This window comes from Sycon ciliatum, chromosome 2, assembly GCF_964019385.1.
Source record: "Sycon ciliatum chromosome 2, ocSycCili1.1, whole genome shotgun sequence".
Lineage (NCBI taxonomy): Eukaryota > Metazoa > Porifera > Calcarea > Leucosolenida > Sycettidae > Sycon > Sycon ciliatum.
This window is the reverse complement of record NC_088644.1, coordinates 30,792,384-30,813,859: the sequence shown is the minus strand read 5'-3', so window position 1 is coordinate 30,813,859 and position 21,476 is coordinate 30,792,384. Positions and strand designations below refer to the sequence as shown.

The following is a 21,476-nucleotide window of genomic DNA, read 5'->3' as shown; positions in this document are numbered from 1 at the left end:
TGATCGTCCCGCACAGGCAAACCTTCTACCAAGTTGATGAAATCCATAGTTCAGGCCAGAACAGTACTTTCCTCACGTACATACAGGTTCAGTAGAAAGTCAATGAACTTAGCGGGATAGTAGCCAGGACTATTCAGACTAACAATAGGCCTAACCTTCAGGGCACAGGGCTTATGTGTTTTGATAAGTCTCCTGAAAACGGGCATGCGCCCCCGGTGCGACTAAGAACAGTGACATATAAAATGGTCATACGGTGCCCAATGCGATGCCTAGTCATGGTGAGTAAACAATTGACTCGGGTCGCAAACACGAAGTCTCAACACAGCCTTGGGCCTGTTGGTTGCCATCGGCAGTCTAGCCGCATGCTCATCTAGCCCCTCAGGCAAAAAAACAGTCATTTATAATGTTTGGCATTGTGATGCTGGGCACGACCTATATCATCATAGTGAGATCCATCCAGGACTACTATCACAATAGACTGCCTTTGCATATGCCTGAGTCCGATCGCGTTCTAGCTCCCAAACTATGTGCTGCATGTGTACACTCCGCCTATGGTTAGTCTACTCCTGAACAACGCCTGGAGAGGTTCATTGGGGGCATGATGTCCCCCACCCCATCCCCCTTGCCCCCTGCACCTGCAGTACCGGTATTGCCCCCCCCCCCCCCAAAATAAAGTACAGGACACAGATGGAGCACTGGGGAGCACGTAGCAGTAGGCAAGTTGACGATGCCAGTGCAGACACACCTCACCTCGGTCACCACACTGGCACAGTCATATGGTCTCCAAGGAACATAGCTACCAGAGAACACACAGAATGGGAGTATATAGTGCTATCCCGGAGGATAGACAACCTCCTATACAAAAATACCTACTGATAGAGTTCTGTGTAGACCCTATGTGCACATATGTGTGGATGAGTACTGGTAAACAGACAGCTAACCCTAGTCTAAGTAAAATAAATGTAGAATGTAGACCCTGGGCAAAAAAATAAGTAAATAAAAATAATAGCAACACATGAGGGAACTCGGATGGAGAGCCAAGGATTAAAATTAAAAAAGAGGACCATAAGTTTACGAGTTATCCGTTTTTTCCAACACTAACGGGTATAAACGTGATGCAGCTAAGCATCAGGTCGTTGAATGTCATGATCTCATCAGTCAGTTTTTGTGCTGATTGTTGCACATTTTTGACTCAGCAGTATTCTGCATATAACCGTTAGTGTTGGACAAAACGGATAACTTGTAAACATGAGGGAACACTCATCCTTACCCAAGTCCCAACGTCAGCACTCGGCGCCGCTCCGAACCAAGAGGAACATTGGAGAGATCGTCCATCAGCTCCTCTCTCGTCCTGCGATCAAATCGCCTAATGCTAAAACACAAGAAGATAGGAAAGGCAAGTAGAATAAATAAATCAATAAAATAATAAACAACAAAACAAGTTTGAACAGCTGCAAACGTAATGGACGATCCGAACAAGACCAATGATATACCTAGAAATTCTAGAAGGCACTAGGAAACATCCATACCTGCTCAAACTGAAGAGGACAACATAGAAAAAGGTAAAAGAGGGCACTACTCAAGTGTTCCTGGGATAGCTATGGTCTTTGCTATGCTATTGATTTGCAGTCTGATTCATCTGAAAAACGAAGTTTCAACTTTCAAGCATTTAATTTACAGTCCTACCCTCGTTAGTATGACATCTGTTGCAAGACAAACCTCATTAGTAGACAACGATCCAAAATCCCATGAATCATTAGCAGTCGTACATGCAAGTCCGGATAAGAGATTATTCGTTTGTAGACCAAATTCGTTATAACGTCCCCTTCAGCTGTCCCACAGGTTTGAATTCTCATTACAAGAAAAAGCGGATGGCCGAGGATAGCTCGATTGATATTTCATGTTGTCTTGTATCGGGGTCCGATGAAACATTGTCTGATAATGGGTTGTCTTGTACAGGGGTCTGGTGGAAAACACTGTCTAATAACAAGGAACCATCAGTTCTGATGTGGACACAATATGGATGATGCAAAGCAGCAGAAAAATGTACTCGTTATCAGACAAAACAAGTTGATACCCCCAGGGGTGTCTCCTAACAAGGGTAGACCTACGAAATAGTGGTTGCGACTTCAGCGAAGATTGTTAGGAAAGGGTTTGCTCTCGACACTGGAGCTCACGCTATTCCGCCGCCTTGACTTTACACTTGACTGACTGACAGCTGCCACCCAGAGCACACGAAAAGTCCATCCAACCTTCCACTCGGAAAACCTGCAAGAAGGGACCACTCCCTGCTCAATACACAGTGTTTCGGGAACATTTACCCTCATCAGTCGAGTTTCAGTAGGCTGAGGAAGATTGTGGCTGAGAAGCACCATTTATATAGTGCTCTCCATGTCCAAACATCACCAGGGATACAAACTTACAGAGACGCTCCGTTTCCAGCGCGACAAACACCTCGTGAGCACCAGATAGCAGTGCGAGTCAGTGTCGCTCCTGGACCGTGAAAGCTGTATATTGACACACAGAGAGAGAGCGGGGGAAAGAGAGAGAGAGAGAGAGAGAGAGAGAGAGAGAGAGAGAGAGAGAGAGAGAGAGAGAGAGAGAGAGAGAGAGAGAGAGAGAGAGAGAGAGAGAGAGAGAGAGAGAGAGAGAGAGAGAGAGACACACACACACACACACACACACACACACAGACAGGCAAACAGAAGGAGAAAAGACAGAGATCCGGGATGTGACATCATCATGACATCGGCCGTTGCTGTGTATGTTGGATCCAAGGTAACGAAAAGACGACACATGGGCAATCTCCATGGTTCGTGTCGCGAGCGGCTCTAGATCATCGTTAGAGGTGTTGGGGCCAGAAACCATGAACTTGGTTCGGGTGGGGGGGGGGGGGGGCACACGCACACACACACACACACACACATGCATGCACACACACACACACACACACACACACACACACACACACACACACATACACATACACACACACACACACACACACACACACACACATACACACACCTTCCTTCCTTCCTTCTTCCACTGCCATGACTGGCTATGTGGCCCCATACGGGGCAGACCAGGAGACGTGTTGTCCACCGGGCGGGGAACGCCGTACTCAGCGCGCGCGGGCCGCGCGAACAGCGTTACACTTGTGTGTCGCAATATCCTGTGGCCGACGAAAACTGCGCGCACAAGTGCCACAAATGAGGGGCTTCGCCACAGGCTCCATGCGGGACTGGACAATAGCGTCGACAGCGTCACGGCAGGTGACCCGCCATCCCTGTCGATCTTGGACGATGTCACCAAGCTGCTCCAGAGGAACGCCAACACACACACACACACACACAGACACACACAGACACACACACATACACACATACTTTGTACCATGTATATGCCTGTCACAAGAAAAGCACGCAAAGTTGTGGAAGTCAAGTCCCGCTGGACCAACCAGAATGGAGCTGCTACGGGCCTGAGCACGCAGCTTTCCCCATGTTGGAGAAGGCAATGCAGTGCTGCAAGTGGCAGGCAATCCTACGTGAAAAATTGGCACATACACCTCCATATTAATAATTCCAACGAGAGAGCTCAGTTGAAAGCTCAGGGCCCTCACTATCTTTTTTGCCTAGGTTATCATGCATTATGCGATAGCAATAAACAACAGTTTTATTCGGCTGAAATAAAGGATACCAATAGACCCCACTTGTACTTGGCTGAAATAAATTGTTCATCGTTGTTATTGCATTTAGTTTTCCATTTCGATATCGCACAAATAAAGAGCGCTTGGGCTTGAAGGCTAGAGAGGGCTTGACCGCCCAGGAGCCCTCGCTATGCTTAATATTTGCCTAGGTCATCATGTGTGTTGTTCGAACTGATAGAAACGTCTTTGCAATACAAAAACATGTGCATGACAATCAAAACTTTAGTTCATAAACGCACATCGATACATAACTCAAAACTCAAACTCTCAGACAGGTACATTCTACCAAGTAAAAGTAAATATAATAATAGATTACGCTTTGGTACTAGCTTATTTCATTTTTTTCAAGCCCTGTTTCAACATGTGGCCAGCAGTCTTTGCCAGACTGGTACGGAACATCAACGGAATAGGGCCAGGCTGGTGCGTAACATGATGATGGCCCCGCACACCGAACAAGTTCGAGCATGAGAGCATGTATTTTCTCCTGCTGAATGGATGCCTGTGCAGCGGTCTCTAGCTGTCAACGCGTCTTGTCACGAAGGCAGTGAGTCTCCAAACGACGGGATATTTGCTCCGTCGTTTCTTGCTGTTGGCATAGCCTTTCGCAAGCACGGCGACTCTCGAGGCGGCGGGACCTTTCTTCTCCCTTCTTCTACTCTCTGTGTAGGCACTACTGCCGACGCCGTCTGCTCAGAGCTTCAACACTGTCACCCCTGTCATTTTGCTCTTCCTCATAGTCCTCTTCTAATGATCTCAGCATTCTATTTATACAACTACGCCCATTAAAACACTACAATCCACCCGATCCGTACATTCCCGGCCCATCAGTACCACACCCCTAAACTTTCGAACGATAGCACGTCACTTTCTATGGTCTTTTGAAATCAAACCGCGGCCATTACAATAATGCGATCTAAACCATACCTAGGAATGGGTTTGCTCCCCACACTGGAGCTCGCGCTATTCCGCCGACTTGACGCTTGACGGACTCACGACTGCTATCCAGAGTCGCCACCACTATTTCTAAACCATACGGCTAATTATTTTAGTTAGCTATCCACTTACCGGTACAGTAAAACCTGTGACTACCGACCACCCCTTGGTGCCAGCAAAAGCGGTCTTTAGTAGCAGGTGGTCTTTAGTTAGAGGTTTGCACCGCGTGACCATATGTGGATCCCATTATATGATATGTATGTCAAAATGCAGCTAATACAATTCCCCAGGACTTGCGCAATGTCAGAAAGACGAAGAGATGGAGAGAGAGAGAGAGAGAGAGAGAGAGAGAGAGAAAGAGAGAGAGAAGATTAATTTTTTGCAGACTTCAAATTCAGCTGCTACTTCTGAAGCCAGGAGTCAAACGTTCCCTGGGGAAGTTTCGTTTCGCGCTGGGCTTCAAATTTGTTCATGCGATCAATCATACCGACTGTCCTTGTTGTGACTTCTCGATTGCTTGAGCATCAGGACCTTGTGGTGCTGCTTTGTTTCTGGATTCCTTGATGCCATCGTCGATCCGTCTGTATGACTGGGGTGACAGAGCTGCCCAGTCTTCGTTTCTCCTCCGAGTAGTAACATCGATCAGAGAGCGCTTTCGATGCGCTCTCCAAGACGTTTCCTATCATGTTTTTTCTTGACAGCGCTTGAAATTTTGACAGGTGTAGTGCAGTCCACACCGACTCCACAGCCCAAATTACCTGCATTCATTCGTTCAGCTGTAGTATCGAAAGATTCTTTTCAGCACCATGGAAAATCAGTAAAATTTCAAGAAGGAGCTTCGGGCAACATTTGATTTCCTACATCGCGGTCGCTAGTTACGGGTCAAAAATTGTGTTTGGGACAGGAAAAGGCGGTCGCTGGTCGCGTTCAGAAGGTAGTCGCTAGTCACAGTGCATTTTGAATGTGAGACCTTCCGTGCCTGACGAAGTGGCCGGTAGTACCAGGCTGGTCGCTAGTGACGGTGGTCTTTAGTTACAGGTTTTACTGTATATCCCTTACCGAAATTGTATTCTTGAACGCAATATTCTTCTTCTTTTTTCTTCTACTCCGTTCCATCAGCACTCGGCCGATGGCAGGAGATTGGTACCCACTGGGCTAGCATGCAGCAGCCAAAGCTGGGGCCTTTTCTTACTCCGTCAAACCCACTTCTTAAAACGAAACTGACGTGCATATTCACATTGCATGTTGTGAATGTCCCCATATTTGCCGCGACATCTTAGCTCGTACAGCGCTCCAGATACATCTATGCTACGGTGCGCACCGCATACTCGAATGACGGTACGGGACACATACGGGATACTGCACCAACCATGGCATGCCACGTGAACCACCCTACCAGGCACCGTGACACGCACCGAATTACAGCGGTGTGGATACTGGCTAGCGCCAGATGCTACTAAAGTACAACTGAATAGCGTCTTTTGCATAGCTACGGGAATAATCTCATATCCCAAGCATTGCAGCTCTGCTAATAGAATAATTCAGGTTACTCCCACTCCATTTCTCTAGTGCTTATTTTTCTGAAAAAATATCATCTTTGGCACCAGAATGCTGCCACCAAGAGTACATTAACCAGAGTGTGCAGCCCAAAGAGAATCATCCCACGGCAAAGTTTATTGTTTAGGGCATAGACTCGCAGTAACAGGCTCACCTTTGCTGCATCTCACACCGCTTCACACGGTCATCTACTCTATCACCATGGTAATTTCTGTGGCACATTGCTGCTTGTTTAACAAAAACGTAGAAAACACACCGAATTTCCAGGTAATTACCATGGTGATACGGTACTTTAGCTTGAACCTATTGTATGACGGGTTTTCTACGATTCATAATGACCTAGGGAATAACTAACAGTTAGCGACGCAATTCTTCTGAGGTGTAAAGTGACTTCAGGAATACATGTATGTTGCAGAAAACTGCGATGCATGCTGATTATTTACTGTGCCCTATTGTGCACCATATACCTGGTGGGTTACTCAGGGATAAAGTAGATGCACACAAATGCCGTGCATCACGGCACAGGTTAGGTTCGCAACTAGCTGCTACAGAGTACTTGTGGTCCGAACTTGCACTCTACTCAGCTCTGCATACGCAAAGAGTGCTGGTGCCGAAATGAACCAGAAGGGTGCTGAGTGGGACGCAACAACACTGACTCTGTATACCCATGTACACAGATATGATAGGGTATGCAGTACCTGCTCTAAGATTTAACACAAACCGGGTACACGTCTACCTGGCACAACTCCTGCAACACTGGGCCAGGGCCAGATGCGTTCAAGTGCGGCTACTGTGTGTCAGGGAGTCGTAAACTTACTTTCGACTTCCTGATGTACATGATTGTACATGTACATGTATGAACGTACTCGCACTGGGCACTCTGGCTGCACGCATCTGCACGCGTATGCAGCCTGTCAGTGGCGGTATACCCTCGAAGTATAAAAAAGTATAGTACTCGACAGGACTTCCGACCGGGTCGCAGGTAACCCAGTGTTCTTTTTCCAAAAGGTCCAAGTACTCACAAACAGGGCCACTGACCTGGCTCTGGAGCAGACACTGGTAATCTAGGTCCAAGTTTGCTCGATTATGTTCTGACGCTTCATGTGCTTTCATAGCCAAGGTTTCTCACTTACTTCGCAAGCTCTTTTAGTCTTGAGAGTTGACAACTGCTTATGGTTGTGTTGGCAGAAAACATGTCAGCTTATCTGACAACCGTCCAACCCCATTTTACTGGTAAGTAGTCAGCGAGTGGCTTTGATGGGGCCATACTAGAGGGGAAGTTACGCGGCATATTTGTGCTTCCTTTTTGAAAACACGTTCTCGCTCGAAGGGTTTCTAAACTTTATCCCTGCGCTCATTGATGGAGTTCATCGATGGAGTTGCCAGCGGCAATCTACAGAAGAACAATGTCGTCAAGTTTTTTTATGAAAAATTGTCAAACATTTTCAAATTGCTATAAGTTTGGTTAGGGCCGGGTTCCACTGCGGCTCCGCAGCTCTGCTGCTCCACGGTACTTGGCTGCATGCAGCAGAGCGGCGCGGTTCCAGTGACACTCGCCATTCACGGTACCGCGATCGTGCTCGACGTTTTTTGATGACATTTAGCCTGCCTGCGCGCGCGCGTGAAATCTAAAAAAATCCTCGTGTTCTGGCCTGTGCAACGAATTAAAATCCCCCCCCCCCCCCAATAAAACAATTAAGTGCGGGAAACAATGCAAGCCGTGACCGCGGCTTGCATTTTTTTGTATCTAGCAGCGAAGCGAAAGCTGGTGATGAGCCGCGGACTCGCTGGACCAGCTCGTAATGATGACGTTTCATGCCGTGGATGATGTGCGGCGGAGCGGCAGTGGAACCCAGCCCTTAGGCAAAGGAAATTTGTTATTAATTTGTTTATGCTGCATAGATGGAGAGCTGCACACTCTGGCTTATGGACTCTCGCCTACAGTGTAGTCGTACTGCTAGTGTACTGGCATTTATTAATACAGAAGACACGAAAAACGAGAACATAATTATGGCGAGAAAGTAATTACTGGCTAAGAATTGCTCTAGGACTTACCGCTTCTCAGTGCTCCATACCAGGAAGTAGTACAATACCTACTCCCTGCTCCATACGAGTGTTTTCTCCTCATTCTCTGCATCCTTTACCCCAGGAGTCTCGTCCATTTAGCGGCTCAAATGCTTGAGCTCCGGATAGCGGAAAATAGCTCGTCGTCCATTAGCGGCTCTAATAGTACCTGGTCTGAAGTGTCGCAGTCTAGCAACTATGATTTTTTCCAGGAGGGTAAGGGTTGCAAACCCAAAGAGACCCTAAGCTTCGTCTATCAAACAAAACAATTGCCCTAAAAAATGGAAGAGGAAAAGAGTGAGCGAGCTGGTCTGAGCGCGCTACTTTTCAAAAAATAGAAGCTGAAAGCCATCAAAGTCAAAGCATTCTGGCTAGCGCGTTTGTGTATGTCACGAGCGCTAGCGCGCTAGTCGCAGCAAACGCTCGCAGGCCAGAGTTTGCGCTATTTGGGCTGTTTGCCGCACGCGGCAGCTGGATGGATCACGTGATCCAAGCTGACAAATAAGGTCCGATGGTTCAGCTACATTGAGCCACAAGCCTGGTCAACCATGTAGATCTACGAGTCTGTACATTTTTTGTAGTCGATCTACCACTCGATTCAGTGCAGCATGCATTATGATGCAGCGCAGATGTGGACATGTGGGAGAAGGGCACTGAGTGAGTACGATCAACAATGAGTGTACCAGGCCGGGTGTATTGACTGTAGTGTAGGTCTACGTGTGGTGTAGATCTACACTTCACTGGTTGTAGCTGCTTTTGTGTGCGTAGCTACGTAGACCTTGATCGATCCAGCTGGTTGGCTCTGTACACATGTTCTGTCTTCATGCACGTACACAGTCATTGTAGATCCTTTTCACTCCATGGCATGGGGATCCAGTGGATCGGAGCAGCGGGTTTTTGCCAGTGGTAGTGAGTTTACTTCGCCTTTGGGTGTTGAGGCAAACCCGCTTGCTCCGCCGAACGAGCTTCAGGAGAAGGGAATGTTCTGCCGTGTGTAGCTTTCCACCCGATTGCGGATTCATATCCCATCTACACCCAGGCTGCCGTCACATTATTCTTTTGTTGCTGGTGTTTCGGGTTAGTGACTGATGAAAGTGGGTATGGTGGTGCCCGCCGTTGGCTGATCGTCACGTTCTGTAAAAATATTGGAGAGAGAGGGAGGGCGAGCTGGTCTCTACTACTGTACCTTGGAAGAGTTGGCAGTGGGCCATCCTTGTAGACAGTAACTGCGATGGCTAAGCTGCCACCAGGATGCCACCCCTACCTTCCCCGCACAGAGGTGAGAAGACGCAATCGTGAACTTGCAGCCTGTCGTGCCCTCACACTTTCTTCTGATCTGTCTGTCTGCTACCTGCTGTTTTCTGTTACCATGCCTCTTATAAGTGCTCAAAAAGTGCCGAGCAGTGTTTGGTCGGTGCCAAGCAGTCCAATTTTTCATGCAATACCTTGTGTAATTCTACTTGTTGTAGTATAAGGAAACGGCTGTGCTGTTGCTCGCAAGATCCCTCAGGCTAATGAGTTAGAAACAAATAATTTCTTGTTCCAAGATGAATGATTTAGTAGGTTGTGTTGAGCCCGCTCACGCTCGATATAGGGTTTCTGAAGAGAGTGACGTTCCGTGGTCGTGATATGGCTTTGATAAACTCGTGGCAGTGCAGGGTCTGGTTTGGCCTCACATTCATTCTGATTTCACCGCTTTTTTTCACCTGGCCCTTTCGTACAAGATAGGATAGGTAAGCAAAAGCGTGGTGCGGCCGTAGGACCACACCTGTTAGTGATTCGTTGCCTTGGTTCGTGTCGGCGGTTAACAGGTTATGTCGAAAGGTTGGTGGATTGTTTGAAGGTGAAAGGCGCATTTCGTAATTCTCACAGCAGCCCCCCTCGACTCCACCGTAATCACAAGTGGCATGAGCACCTACATGTACCTGTACGGTAAAAATTATGCTGGCTTTACATTGAACTGTGCATCCATACATAATCATGGCGTCGCACTTGCTCCATCTTTGACTGTGTGTGTGTGTGTCCGATCACCATGATCACTGCGGAGGCTTGGCAATTAGGGCATACATATTTTGTCCCTGGCTGGCAATTCCTAGATATTGAAATGATTGTGGTTGTGTGCATGAATCGCCACGAAAATATCTTACTAGTATTCTAGCAAAAAATATTTTTGAAGGAAATAAATCAGGTTGCATCTCTTTTCCGATCCAGGAGTGAACAGTCACATCTTATCTAGACACATGCATGGTGATGTTGGTGAGCTGATGTTCGCGTAAAGGCAACTGTGAAGTACAGTGCTGGCAACTGAAATCCGACCTCTTACAGTCTTAGCGGTGCGTCCACATTCTAGCGGTCTCTGTTTCGTAGTTTTACCATCCCGTGTTGGGTCTGCCATGTGGGCGCACCGCTCAGGGGTCGGATTTCAGTTGCCAGCACTGTAGATTGGGGCACCGACGTAAAGATTGCATGTTTTTGTTTTGTGTTCCCTAAGCGCGGTCATTTTTACCGGAGAATTTGCAATGTGCTCTTTGCCTTTGGGGTGTCTTTCTGTTGAGAAATAATGTGTGAGACTAATTGGTGGGTGGCTCTACCTTGTCGTCTTTGTGCTGCAGATCAATGTTGCTATGCAGCCTTATCTCAAAACGGATGGGTGGTATTTACTTCGACCTAGCTTCAGTAACCCAGGACAGTACTCCATTTGTGTATCGTAAGTTGCGATGCTGGATTGTGCTGCACTGCTTCATGGTGCAATGGCTCTTGTGAGCACTACCTTACTGGGTGTGAAGGCAGTGTATCGACGGGTGCGAAACGGTGGAGACTGGTCGTTTTGTTTGACTATCTACCTACGCCTTGTATGTGCACCACCACTGGGCTAGTCTCCGTGTTTAGGGTACCATTAGGTGGGCTGCTCCCCCTTTAGCCAGTCCACAGACTGTTTGTTCCAGTTTGATGATGTGACAGCCACAATCAATTACCTGGATAGGTGTTGCTGCATATGGGTTGTCCTTTCCGTGCTGGTTTATCACCCCTGTCCTGCTTCTACTTGTCTGTGCTTAGGTACCATGGAGATGTCAAGAATTTTAAAATTAACCGCGATGCCGGTGGCCAATATTCCGTGTCATCAAAGAAGTTTAACTCACTGGATGAGCTGTTATATGCATATAGCAAGAATCCGTTTAGAAGTAAAAAGGGTGGTACTGAAATCTACCTTCTGTACCCAATCCCTGTCGACAAAACCTTGGAGCAGCGACATATGATGATGCACAATGAAGGCGTTAACAGTAAGTTGTGTTCTCGTCTTGTCTCCCTCGGAATGGGGTGGGGGAGGGGTAAGGCGTGCAAGCATTCCAGTTGATTAGGTTGTGATAGTTGTCTTTGTGAAGATGAATTCCGAGCGGCCATTGTACTCTTTCTAGTTTAGGCTGCGAGCCATTAAAATGAGGAAAGCTGTTACGTGTTCACGTTTTATAACTTTGCCCCGTTCTGTGACCATCATCGTCAGTTGTTTCTCCCAGACGAGTTTTAGTATTTTTGCGACCCCAGTCGTGAACGGTTTCCCCACTTGAAACAAATGGAACCTATTGATATCAGGTTTCAACAGCCACCACTCTCATTTAACAGCTAATCCACAAAGAAAATTAATGACCATGCAATGCATAAATAAACGAAGACTTTGTTCACTTGGTACTACTTCAGAAGTAAGCTGATAGTGCACTTTCCCTACTGCTGACTTGACAGTTGTGCCAAGGAATAGGCTAACAAGTCGTTGACCCTGGAGCTGAAGAGTAGAATCACTGCCTGCTCATGGTCCATGTTTCAAACCGTCACTCCTCGTTGGTTGAGCTTGGATATCCTGATGTAACTTGTGTAGCCAAAGTACTCTGTATGCTATTCGCTGGGTCAAGTATTCGAAAAATTTCGTCTTACTTAGAATTTGAAAACTAGCGTTATTAGTAGATTGTTATGATCTACATTTTGAGAATTCGTTATTAGGCTACATCATTCTTACTGACTGTGCGGTGATGAGTCCTCTTAGACACACGGATTGTCGCGCTCACATACATGACGTGATGATTCGCCGAGGACATGCTAGCGGACTGGTGGCGGCTAGAGAAATATTCGACGTTCGATTCATTTCCATTCAGTGCACTCATAGTTATTTCACCCCTGTTGTGTATGTATGCATTTTGGGCCAAGCAAAGTGAGCGTCTTACTAGTAGCTGCGTGACTTGTTGGGCTTCTTGTGTGATGTTTGTGAATGGTTGTGAGTCAGTCAAGATGTCAGCAGCTGAAAGTGCACCACCGCAAGTGTCAGGAGCAACCTCCTGTTGATTATTATCATGGCTACACCAACTTCTTTGAATTCTTTCCATTATGCGAATATGACGTGTAGCCCAGTCTGTCCTCCATTCGAATTTCATGTATATGCTGTCTGCTGAAAGTTACATGTTTTGTGTTCCTTGGTCGGTCCCATCTTCTTCTTAGATCAGCCAGCGCAGCAGCAGCAGCAGCAGCAATTTAATAATGCTAGTGGCCCTGGTGGCCCTAGATTACCGCCACGGGTGGGTGGTGGTGGTGGCGGCGGCGGCGGTGCAGGAGGACGTAGTGCCGCGCCTATACCAAGTTCCAATGGTCGGCCGGGCATGCCTACTCCACAGCAGCAGGGCCCCCGTAAGCATACGTCTCTCAGCGTGTATTAATGTTGCGGTTGATGTGTACAATGCTCTGAAGCTGGTATGTAACACTTCAATGAGTGCCAGTGGATGAAAATCAACTTGCCAACTGCATCGTATGCTGCAAAAGCTGTGAATTTGAATTTGTAACTAGTGGCTGTGTCAGACTGTGGAACTGGATAGGTAGCGTAGCAACACAGCGGGTCTTTTTCGTTCTCACAGAGTGTATTCAGTGATCTACTACTGCTCCTAATATTGTCTTTAGTGATGGCAAGACGGCCTGACCTCGTCCCAAAGGCCCTACGGAAGCAATTCACTGCCCTGCTCGTCCATTCAGGGGCTGATTTTACACAAAATTGCAACACACCCACCGGCATTTATACCGATGTGGCACGGGAAATGAAATTATATTCACCAAACCTTCTGGACAATGTTGATCAACGATAAACTGACTCTCATTTGCCACCATCTATGTTTCGATACAGCCGTCCAGAGCAGAGAAACAGCCAGAACAAAAACAAAATTTACCCATTTGTTAAAAATGCCAAATGTTAAAAATAACCAAATCACCTCGTAGTTCAGCAAGCTATTTATTTTCCTTTCCTTGGATACACTAGCTTTGGTGATGAGGCACGGTTTTCATTACACTATGTAAACACTATCTGACCATCCATAGCTTCATAGCCTGGAAGTTGGCCAGAGTACAATGCTGTGTGTGCTTTTTTGCCCTTTGCTTGCAGGACCTGGTATGGGAGGGCCTGCGATGGGAGGACCTGCGATGGGAGGACATGCCGCAGCCCCGCCATTGCCGACACGTAACGCTGGTGGTGCCGGTCCAGCACCAGCCCCGGGCAGAAGACCACTGCCCACAACGCCCGGAGTAGGCGCACCTGTAAGTTCCAGTGGCTGGCTTGTTACTGTTTTACTCATGTCGTCATCGTTCAACGCTCATTCCGGTAGTCCTTTAACCCTTTGGCGTCCATGGTTCGATTTCGAACCATGGGCATTTTGTATGCATGTGGGCGCAGTCAAACTTTCGGTTCTCGGCCAAATCTTGACCAAATTCAACAATCGAAGTGGCTAGGTGGTAGAGAAAACTCTCAGCTATCGCCTCGAACAGGTCCGAAGTCTCTCTGATGAAGTTTGAGTGATCGGCGAGCGATCGAACATTTTGAAATTTCTGTGTTGCATGCTGCGAGTCAGCAGTGCGTGAAAAAAGGGATTTTCCCAGCTTCACGACAGGCGGTACGTGCCAGGACCGGCGCGGCGCGAAGTCACGGCAAGGTAAGCTACTCGAGAAAAAATTTGAACAGGTCCAAGATAGATTCAGTGAAATGGCTGCAGGAGACCGATTTCGTCTTAGATCTGGAGCTGGACTCGCGTTTGGAGCGCGTTGTGCCGGACAATGAGTAGTGTCTTGGCGAGTTTGGGCTCATTGTATTTCTCTCATCAAGAGCTTTCCAACGAGCCCAAGATCTTCAAAATCGGTGAAGTAGAACCAAAGTTATGTTGGAAATTGAGTGCGCATTTTCGTGACTGCCACAAATTCTGAGGAAGCAAAAAAGTTATGGACTCCAAAGGGTTAAGTTCACTTGCTACAAAACTCTTTCCGCTCACCCTGTCCACAGCTTCGGCCATGGTATACCACACTGTGATACGGTCAATGAACATTGGTTTATAGCAATGTAGCATATAACGAGGAACATGGTGTTGTGATGTTCGCCTAGTTTTGTAGCGTGTTCTTCCGAAGATCAAGTTTAGTGAGAGAGCGAGTGCAGTAGCTTCTTGGTATCTCCTGAACGAGTGTCGTTCTATCCAATAATCCAATGGCTGTAGCATATTTTAATGCAGGATCTGGCCAAGAGTGATGATTTGGAGCAGGGGGTCACTTAAGGCGGGTAGTGCTTGGTCAGATTTCCCTAGCACTACATTCCACTGATTGTCGCATGATTGTTCTCTGCTTGCCTAGGCGGAACACCAGCAACAGCCGTCACTCCCAGCTCGGAAAGGAACGATGCACGGTGATGTAAGTCATACACTAGCATCAGTTCAATGTCCTGCAACGTACTGCAGATGCCTTGATTGCCCAGCCAATCCCAGAGCAGATGATTTCTCTCCGCGGCCTGTCTTAGCTGGTCTGCAGCGGGTGCTCAAAGAAACTCCCCTTGCCTATAAGTATTGCTGTAAAGTACCGTGATGGCACCCCAGTGCCTGACTCTCTTTCCATGGCCATGTTCTGGAGGTGGGGATAATGAGAAAGTCCTCGTGGTTGGTCGTACGACACATACAATTACACATACGGGCGCGCGCACACACACACACACACAGCCGTTAAAGCCCGTAACTAAGTATGGGCCTGAAGAAAGTACTCCCTCCGTATAGTTTAGCCCGATAAACACACTGCCCGAAATAAGTACCTTTACGGTACCGCATGCAGAGCTCAGCATGTACATGTGCATGTTGTAGCGACTTCTCCAGGTCAAGTCCGAAAAACTTATTACAGGGTCAAGCACTGAATGCGAAAATATGTACGTACTTATTTGCGGGCTTTTGGTGTTATAATAAACACTTTGACAGTTGTGCGGTGAGTTGAGTCCATACGTGCTCATTTCTCTTTCTAACGGCATTTAGCTCCACTCAAGATCAGCGAACCTGTGTAGGGCCGTGTGTGACCTCAGCACCCCTAGGTCCTTACATCGGATCAACCCGGGTGCACCCGGCCACGCGATTTTTACTTTCTCCCTGGCTGTAATTCTAAGTGGGGTCCTCTTGCGGTAGTTTACGGTCACCCCTTTCTGCCTTGCATTAAAAAGTGGGTGCCACTACTCTTTCAGCTAAGGACCCGGTCACACATGCACTGGGGTTCGCTTCGGCGTCGAGGTTCTGCGACAGCGACCCTGGTGTCGCTCCTGCGAAACCACGTGTGTATGGTCACACATACAAACAGGGCAAACTCCTACTTTGACGGAAAACGAGAGTAAAGTGGACTGTGGTGCATACGGTACGGAGGTCAATGACTATCTTGCACGCATTTTTGTTCCATGGACATCATACGCATACCAATTTCTCGTAGCAAGTCCATATACAGCAGACCGTGGTGTTTTCCGCTGAAGCGGGAGTTCCGCTTTTCGCCGTTGCCATGGTATTTTTCGCTCCTGCGACGTCGCTGAAGCGGATCTGCTACTTTCGAGCGCATGTGTGACCTAAATAACTTCTTTTTTCACCGCCAATTAGTTTTTAGCGGTTCTAGTTACATTGCCAGTTCCAGAGCAAGATCTGCCATACTAGCAGCTAAACACATTAGCTGTTGCACGTGCATGGCCTGTGTGTGTGTTTGTGTATGATTGTGCAATGTTATCTGCCTTGGTCCGTTTTCACTTGTGTTCCTGCACATGGCATCATTCTTTGCACCCATCACTTCACGTCTGTGTGTCATATTTGCACGCATCATTCTCCCTTTTTCCGTTTGCACGCACCCGTGTACACCTGAGCACTCTCACATCGTGCATGGCACTGCCTTTCTTCCTTTTTCGTGTTTTCTCTTGCACTATTCTTTCCTGCCACTGTCACACTGCCGCAGTCTTCACCGCCGCCGCCTTTGCCTGTACGTGTTGGTAGTGCACAGCCGTCACAGCCCGAGGTAAAAAAAAGTCACTGCATTGCACGTGCCGTCATCTATCCAACTTGGCCTGCCTCCGCAGGCTCCGTGCATTTATCTAGTTTGCTCAGCTCTTCCCTATGTTGATTATAGAGGTGGGTAGCAAAGAGTCGTCTAGCAGCAACCATGCAGCAGAAGTTGCAGACCATTGTGAAACTCAGCAGGGTGTTCCCTACTGATGCCATCCATGGCCAGGGCACCACTGCCATCGGCATCTCTTTCATGGTACCGCTATGGTCCAGCAGGTTTGCTCCACTGTATGCAGCCGATATACATAATAATTATGCAGCTGTCCTCTGCCGGAGGCAACTTTGTCCATGTAGTTTATACTGCTCCTTGTGCCTCTCCTATACTTCTTCCTGTGTTTGCTTGGTTGGTGGTCTATTGTATGTAGATGATGCAACACCAGCAACAACAGCAGCAACAACAGCAGCAGCAGCAACAACGTGTTAATTCTTCGCGTGGCCGTGCACAGTCCTCATTGTCAGCGGGTAGTGGTGGCGGCGAGCTAGCTCCAGGCTGGGAAGAGTTCCACAGCGAGGAGCACAATCGCCCGTACTATTTCCAGGAGTCCACTGGCAAGACGGTGTGGCACAAGCCTGTGGCAGCCCCTGCACCATCACCGCAAGCACCCCGCAGTGTTGGTAATGCTGGCGCTGACCGCTCCAGGCCACTGCCTGGAGTTCCAGCGAGTCAGCAGATGGGTCGCAATGATGCTCCTCCAGTTCTGCCGCAACGATCTGGCTCGGCTGGCGCTTTCGACGATGGTCCCCCACTGCCCAATCGAACTGGTCATGGTCAGCCGCCTCCTGTGTCTCGTGGTAGCAGAGGAGGTACGTGTTAATCTCCTCCGGATTGCCGCCTTGTGTGCGTAATGTGCATGCAGATAAGCCATTGTGCTGTATGTGTTCTGGCTAGCTGTGTTGGGTGATGGGCTTAGTGAGACCGGTACTGCTGCTTCAGCTCTTGTTCTGCGGATGATTACTGTACAGGTTGTGTCTGTCATCATCTGGGTATACACACAGTATTTCCATACTCTTTTGAATCTTTTACTTCTTGTGTGTGTGTGTGTGTGTGTCCATACTCTGGCATGCACAGAGGCACTGTGGTTATCACTCTGATTGCTTTGTTACTAAATTGTAGTTAGTACCAGTGCCACTTGTTCTTACTGTGTGTGTATGTGTGTACACGTGCGTTCTTTCTTAGGTCCCGCCAGTGAAGCTCCTCCGCCATTGACTCGCCGAACGACACAGCCTGTCCCGTCGCCCGGTGTCAATACCAGTCGTCCCGTGCCGGTAGCGTCGCCAGGAGTCCCTGGTCGAGGAGAGGATGATGCGCCACCTCCGCCGAGCCGCACCAGGCGAGGTGCTCCTGCTCCAGCTCCAGTCGATCCACAGCTGCAGCAGCGCGGTGCAGCACCACCGCCAGCGAACCGTGGAGCGCCACCAGTGCCAGTCAGCAGTGCTCGGTCATCTCGCGGACCAGCTCCGTCCCCGGGCGGCATGCCGGGTTATGGACAAGAGCAAGCTGCTCCACCGCCGGTCACTCGCAGCGGCTTTGAACCTGCGCCGGCCCTGCCACCGCCAATCCAGTCCGACTTACCACCTATGCCGCCCAGAGGTTCAATGGGTGACTTACCGTCGTTTCCAGCAGCACCCCCTATGGAAGCTCCCATGCCTCCTGCCCCTGCGCCTGCAGCACCCGTCCCCGCTTCACCGCTACCTCCACCCGTGGCAGCACTTGCGTCTGTACCGGATGCACCCGCACCACCACCGGCACCACCTGCACCACCAGCGGCACCGGCAGCTCCAGCTCCACCGCCGCCACCACCTGCGGGTGCTCTCTCGTCTGGCGGCCCACCGCCTCCACCCAGTGGCAATGCTCCGTCGCTTTCAGGTATTGGTGCTGCCCTCCAAGCTGGCAAGCTTGGTTTGAAGAAGGCAGAACCAGTTGCTGTACCGGCGGACTCCAGAGGGGACCTTCTCAGCTCTATTCGTGATGGAATCAAGCTGAAGAAGGCGGCGTCGGAGCCAAAGGGTCCAGCTCAGCCTGACGGTGGCGGTGGAATGATGGGTTCGCTGATGAATGCCATTGGAAATAGACGGCAAGCCATTGAAGACTCGGATGAGGGCGACGATGACTTTGATGAAGTAGAAGATGACGACTGGTAAGTGTGATCTTGCTATTGTCCGCCTGCTGATACTCTGCAAGCAGCGGCAAGGTGTTTGTGGCGAGTCGGCCTGTGCACACATGCATTTTATCTGCTAACACATGCGCACACCGTTTCAGTTTGAATGACCAGCCACGTCCCTGTGTATTTATGAACTCTGTGCATATGTAGCTTTCCGGCCGGTTGGCTACTTTGTTGCCGTTCAGTCACACTACTTACTCATTTTAATGAATTTTCCTTGAAACATACTTCTCGCAGATGTCACGAAATACTACATGCTAATTCTCCCTCATGCACACGTTGCAACAATAATGCTTTTCTGGATAGCCTGAATCTCCAGAGTTATTATCCCTTTCTCTAATGATAAATACCGTTTAAGTTTAGTGTCTTGTCCGTCCTCGCTCGTTCACCCTTTGGCCCTTGCCTGCTCGTGGAGGCACTGGCGTTGTCCGTTCTGTTGTCCTATCAGTGGACGGAGGGGATTGCTATAGAGCCATTTATACATGTACAAATATTTTCTCATCGTCCCAGTTGATATTTTGACATCTGGATCAGACCCAATAGCACCATGTCGGATCAGCACTTGCCAAGTGTTTCCCTTTCATACGTCAGAGGCAGTTTCCCATACCTTTTATTTTTTTCCTTCTGTTCTGTTCGGGTTTTGGTTGTTCATACTTGTGCTCGTAGTTAGTTGCTTGTTGCGTCTGCTGCCTTCATTACAAAAATGTAACGCGATGTCCATTCCTCTGCTCAGTTCCTTGTCTCTCTCTGTCTCTCTCTCTCTGTGTCTCTCTCTCTCTCTCTCTCTCTCTCTCTCTCTCTCTCTCTCTCTCTCTCTCTCTCTCTCTGTCTCTCTCTCTCTCTCTCTCTCTCTCTCTCTCTCTCTCTCTCTCTCTCTCTCTCTCTCTCTCTCTCTCTCTCTCGGTTGGATGGCATGTTGTGGATACATGTAGTCTAGTTTCCTCACTGCATGCTTTCAAGCACATACCGTAGTGTCTTGTATTAAAGCCTGTTTTAAATACAAGCCTGATTTTCAAGATAGACTGTTGGCACATAAGCCTGGTTTTAGTGTTGACACCAGGGAGTAGTACAATACAGTATTGTACTACTCCCTGGTTGACACACATAGAAATAAATGGTTTAAAGGGGAAGTTAAGGCAAAAATTAAAATTTCACCAGTTGTAGTCTTCGGGGTGCTGAGTCGAATGGTCTTGGTCCGAGAAAGCTGAGACGCTCCCTTCCTACTTGAATCCCAATCGAACTCGCGCACTTCCACCGAAACTGGGTGACTGCGCCCTACTAGATGGGGATTTGTATGCAAAATGTCACTAAAAGCGCCATTTCGTTCTTATAAAAGCACGGATAACCGCGATTGGCCCATATGTTGTAGTCTTTTGGACGCTGAGTCGACTGGTTTTGGTCCGAAAAGGCTGCGATGCAGCGTTCCTCCTTTATTCCCAATCGAACATGGTTGAAGAAGCGGTCACGTGCTCCTGCGTACACCAGTCACCTGGTCACCGTGCCTGCAGGGTACAACTAACTTACTAGCCTGTTTGACCTTTTTTGGGTGCAGTCCTGTCACTCGAGTTGAACCCGAGTTGAACCTTGGTGTGAAAGTTGTCACCTGCTGGCGTGGTGACCAGGTGATTTGGGCACCCAGGACCACGTGACCGCTTCTTCAACCATGTTCGATTGGGAATAAAGGAGGAACGCTGCATCGCAGCCTTTTCGGACCAAAACCAGTCGACTCAGCGTCCCAAAGACTACAACATATGGGCCAATCGCGGTCATCCGTGCTTTTATAAGAACGAAATGGCGCTTTTAGTGACATTTTGCATACAAATCCCCATCTAGTAGGGCGCAGTCACCCAGTTTCGGTGGAAGTGCGCGAGTTCGATTGGGATTCAAGTAGGAAGGGAGCGTCTCAGCTTCCTCGGACCACGACCATTCGACTCAGCACCCCGAAGACTACAACTGGTGAAATTTTAATTTTTGCCTTAACTTCCCCTTTAAATAGAAGCCTGATGTGAAGCCTAGCCCTGACATCGGCTTCTACAGGAATAAGCCCGGCTTTAATACGCGACTTTACGATAGCTGTATAAATGGTAGTATGTGCTGCTTGTGGCACAGTACTCAGGTTACGTTTGGTTGGTCACATTCCCAAATGGGAATCACTTGGAATCACTCGGAATCATTCTCGCCCGTTTGGTTGGTCAAAAAAGTGCGTTAGGTTGGTCACATTCCACATGATTCCAGAATGGGAATCACTGAGAATGATTCTTTTTGGAGAATGATCATTCCACCTCGCATGCTGGAATGAGCATTCTCATTCCGGAATCAAAAATGATAATGGCTGCCACGAGCCAAACAATGTACTGTCCCTTTGGAAAAACGCGGCCAATAATTCAATATTCCGCGGCAAATTCCGCGGGGAAAAGGGAGGTTTTCTGCGGCATTTTCTGTGGTAAAATCAAAAATCTGCGGCATTTTCTGCAAGGTTTTCACCCTCCTTGCATGAAGGAGTACTTTTCACACTAAAGTTTGCAGTCACAAACTGAATGAGAGTGAAGAATCTTGGAGATTTTGCACTCACCTACACTCGCAAGAGCATAATGTGCTCAAACAGATTGCAAAGTAGTTTTTCTGCTGTTTTCTGAGTAGTAATTTTACTAATTTATCCTAAAAAATTCAAATTCCGCGGGCAATAGTGTG

General features: G+C 48.3%; 2 protein-coding genes across 3 annotated transcripts in view; one reads left to right on the top strand and one right to left on the bottom strand.

Moving 5' to 3' along the window:
- Positions 1-8,700, bottom strand: part of LOC135809660 (sushi, von Willebrand factor type A, EGF and pentraxin domain-containing protein 1-like) — a 19,538-nt gene extending 10,838 nt beyond the window's left edge. Inside the window, exons 1-4 of the mRNA XM_065323063.1 lie at positions 8,255-8,700; positions 3,028-3,316; positions 2,424-2,507; positions 1,271-1,372 (exon numbers count right to left, since the gene is read on the bottom strand). The gene's annotated coding sequence lies outside the window, so the exon portion shown is untranslated. The remainder of the gene's footprint in view (positions 1-1,270; positions 1,373-2,423; positions 2,508-3,027; positions 3,317-8,254) is intronic.
- A 412-nt stretch (positions 8,701-9,112) lies between these two features.
- Positions 9,113-19,517, top strand: LOC135809663 (basic proline-rich protein-like). 2 transcript variants are annotated; one of them, XM_065323066.1, is made up of 9 exons: positions 9,113-9,542; positions 10,876-10,970; positions 11,321-11,544; positions 12,749-12,934; positions 13,677-13,828; positions 14,906-14,962; positions 16,517-16,576; positions 16,989-17,427; positions 17,801-19,517. In XM_065323066.1, exons 1-9 carry the CDS (start codon positions 9,495-9,497, stop codon positions 18,763-18,765), a joined length of 2,226 nt encoding a protein of 741 aa, XP_065179138.1. In that variant the 5' UTR covers positions 9,113-9,494; the 3' UTR covers positions 18,766-19,517. The 2 variants fall into 2 exon arrangements, with proteins under 2 accessions (XP_065179138.1, XP_065179139.1); XM_065323067.1 differs by lacking the exon at positions 16,517-16,576.
- The last annotated feature ends 1,959 nt before the right edge of the window (positions 19,518-21,476 follow it).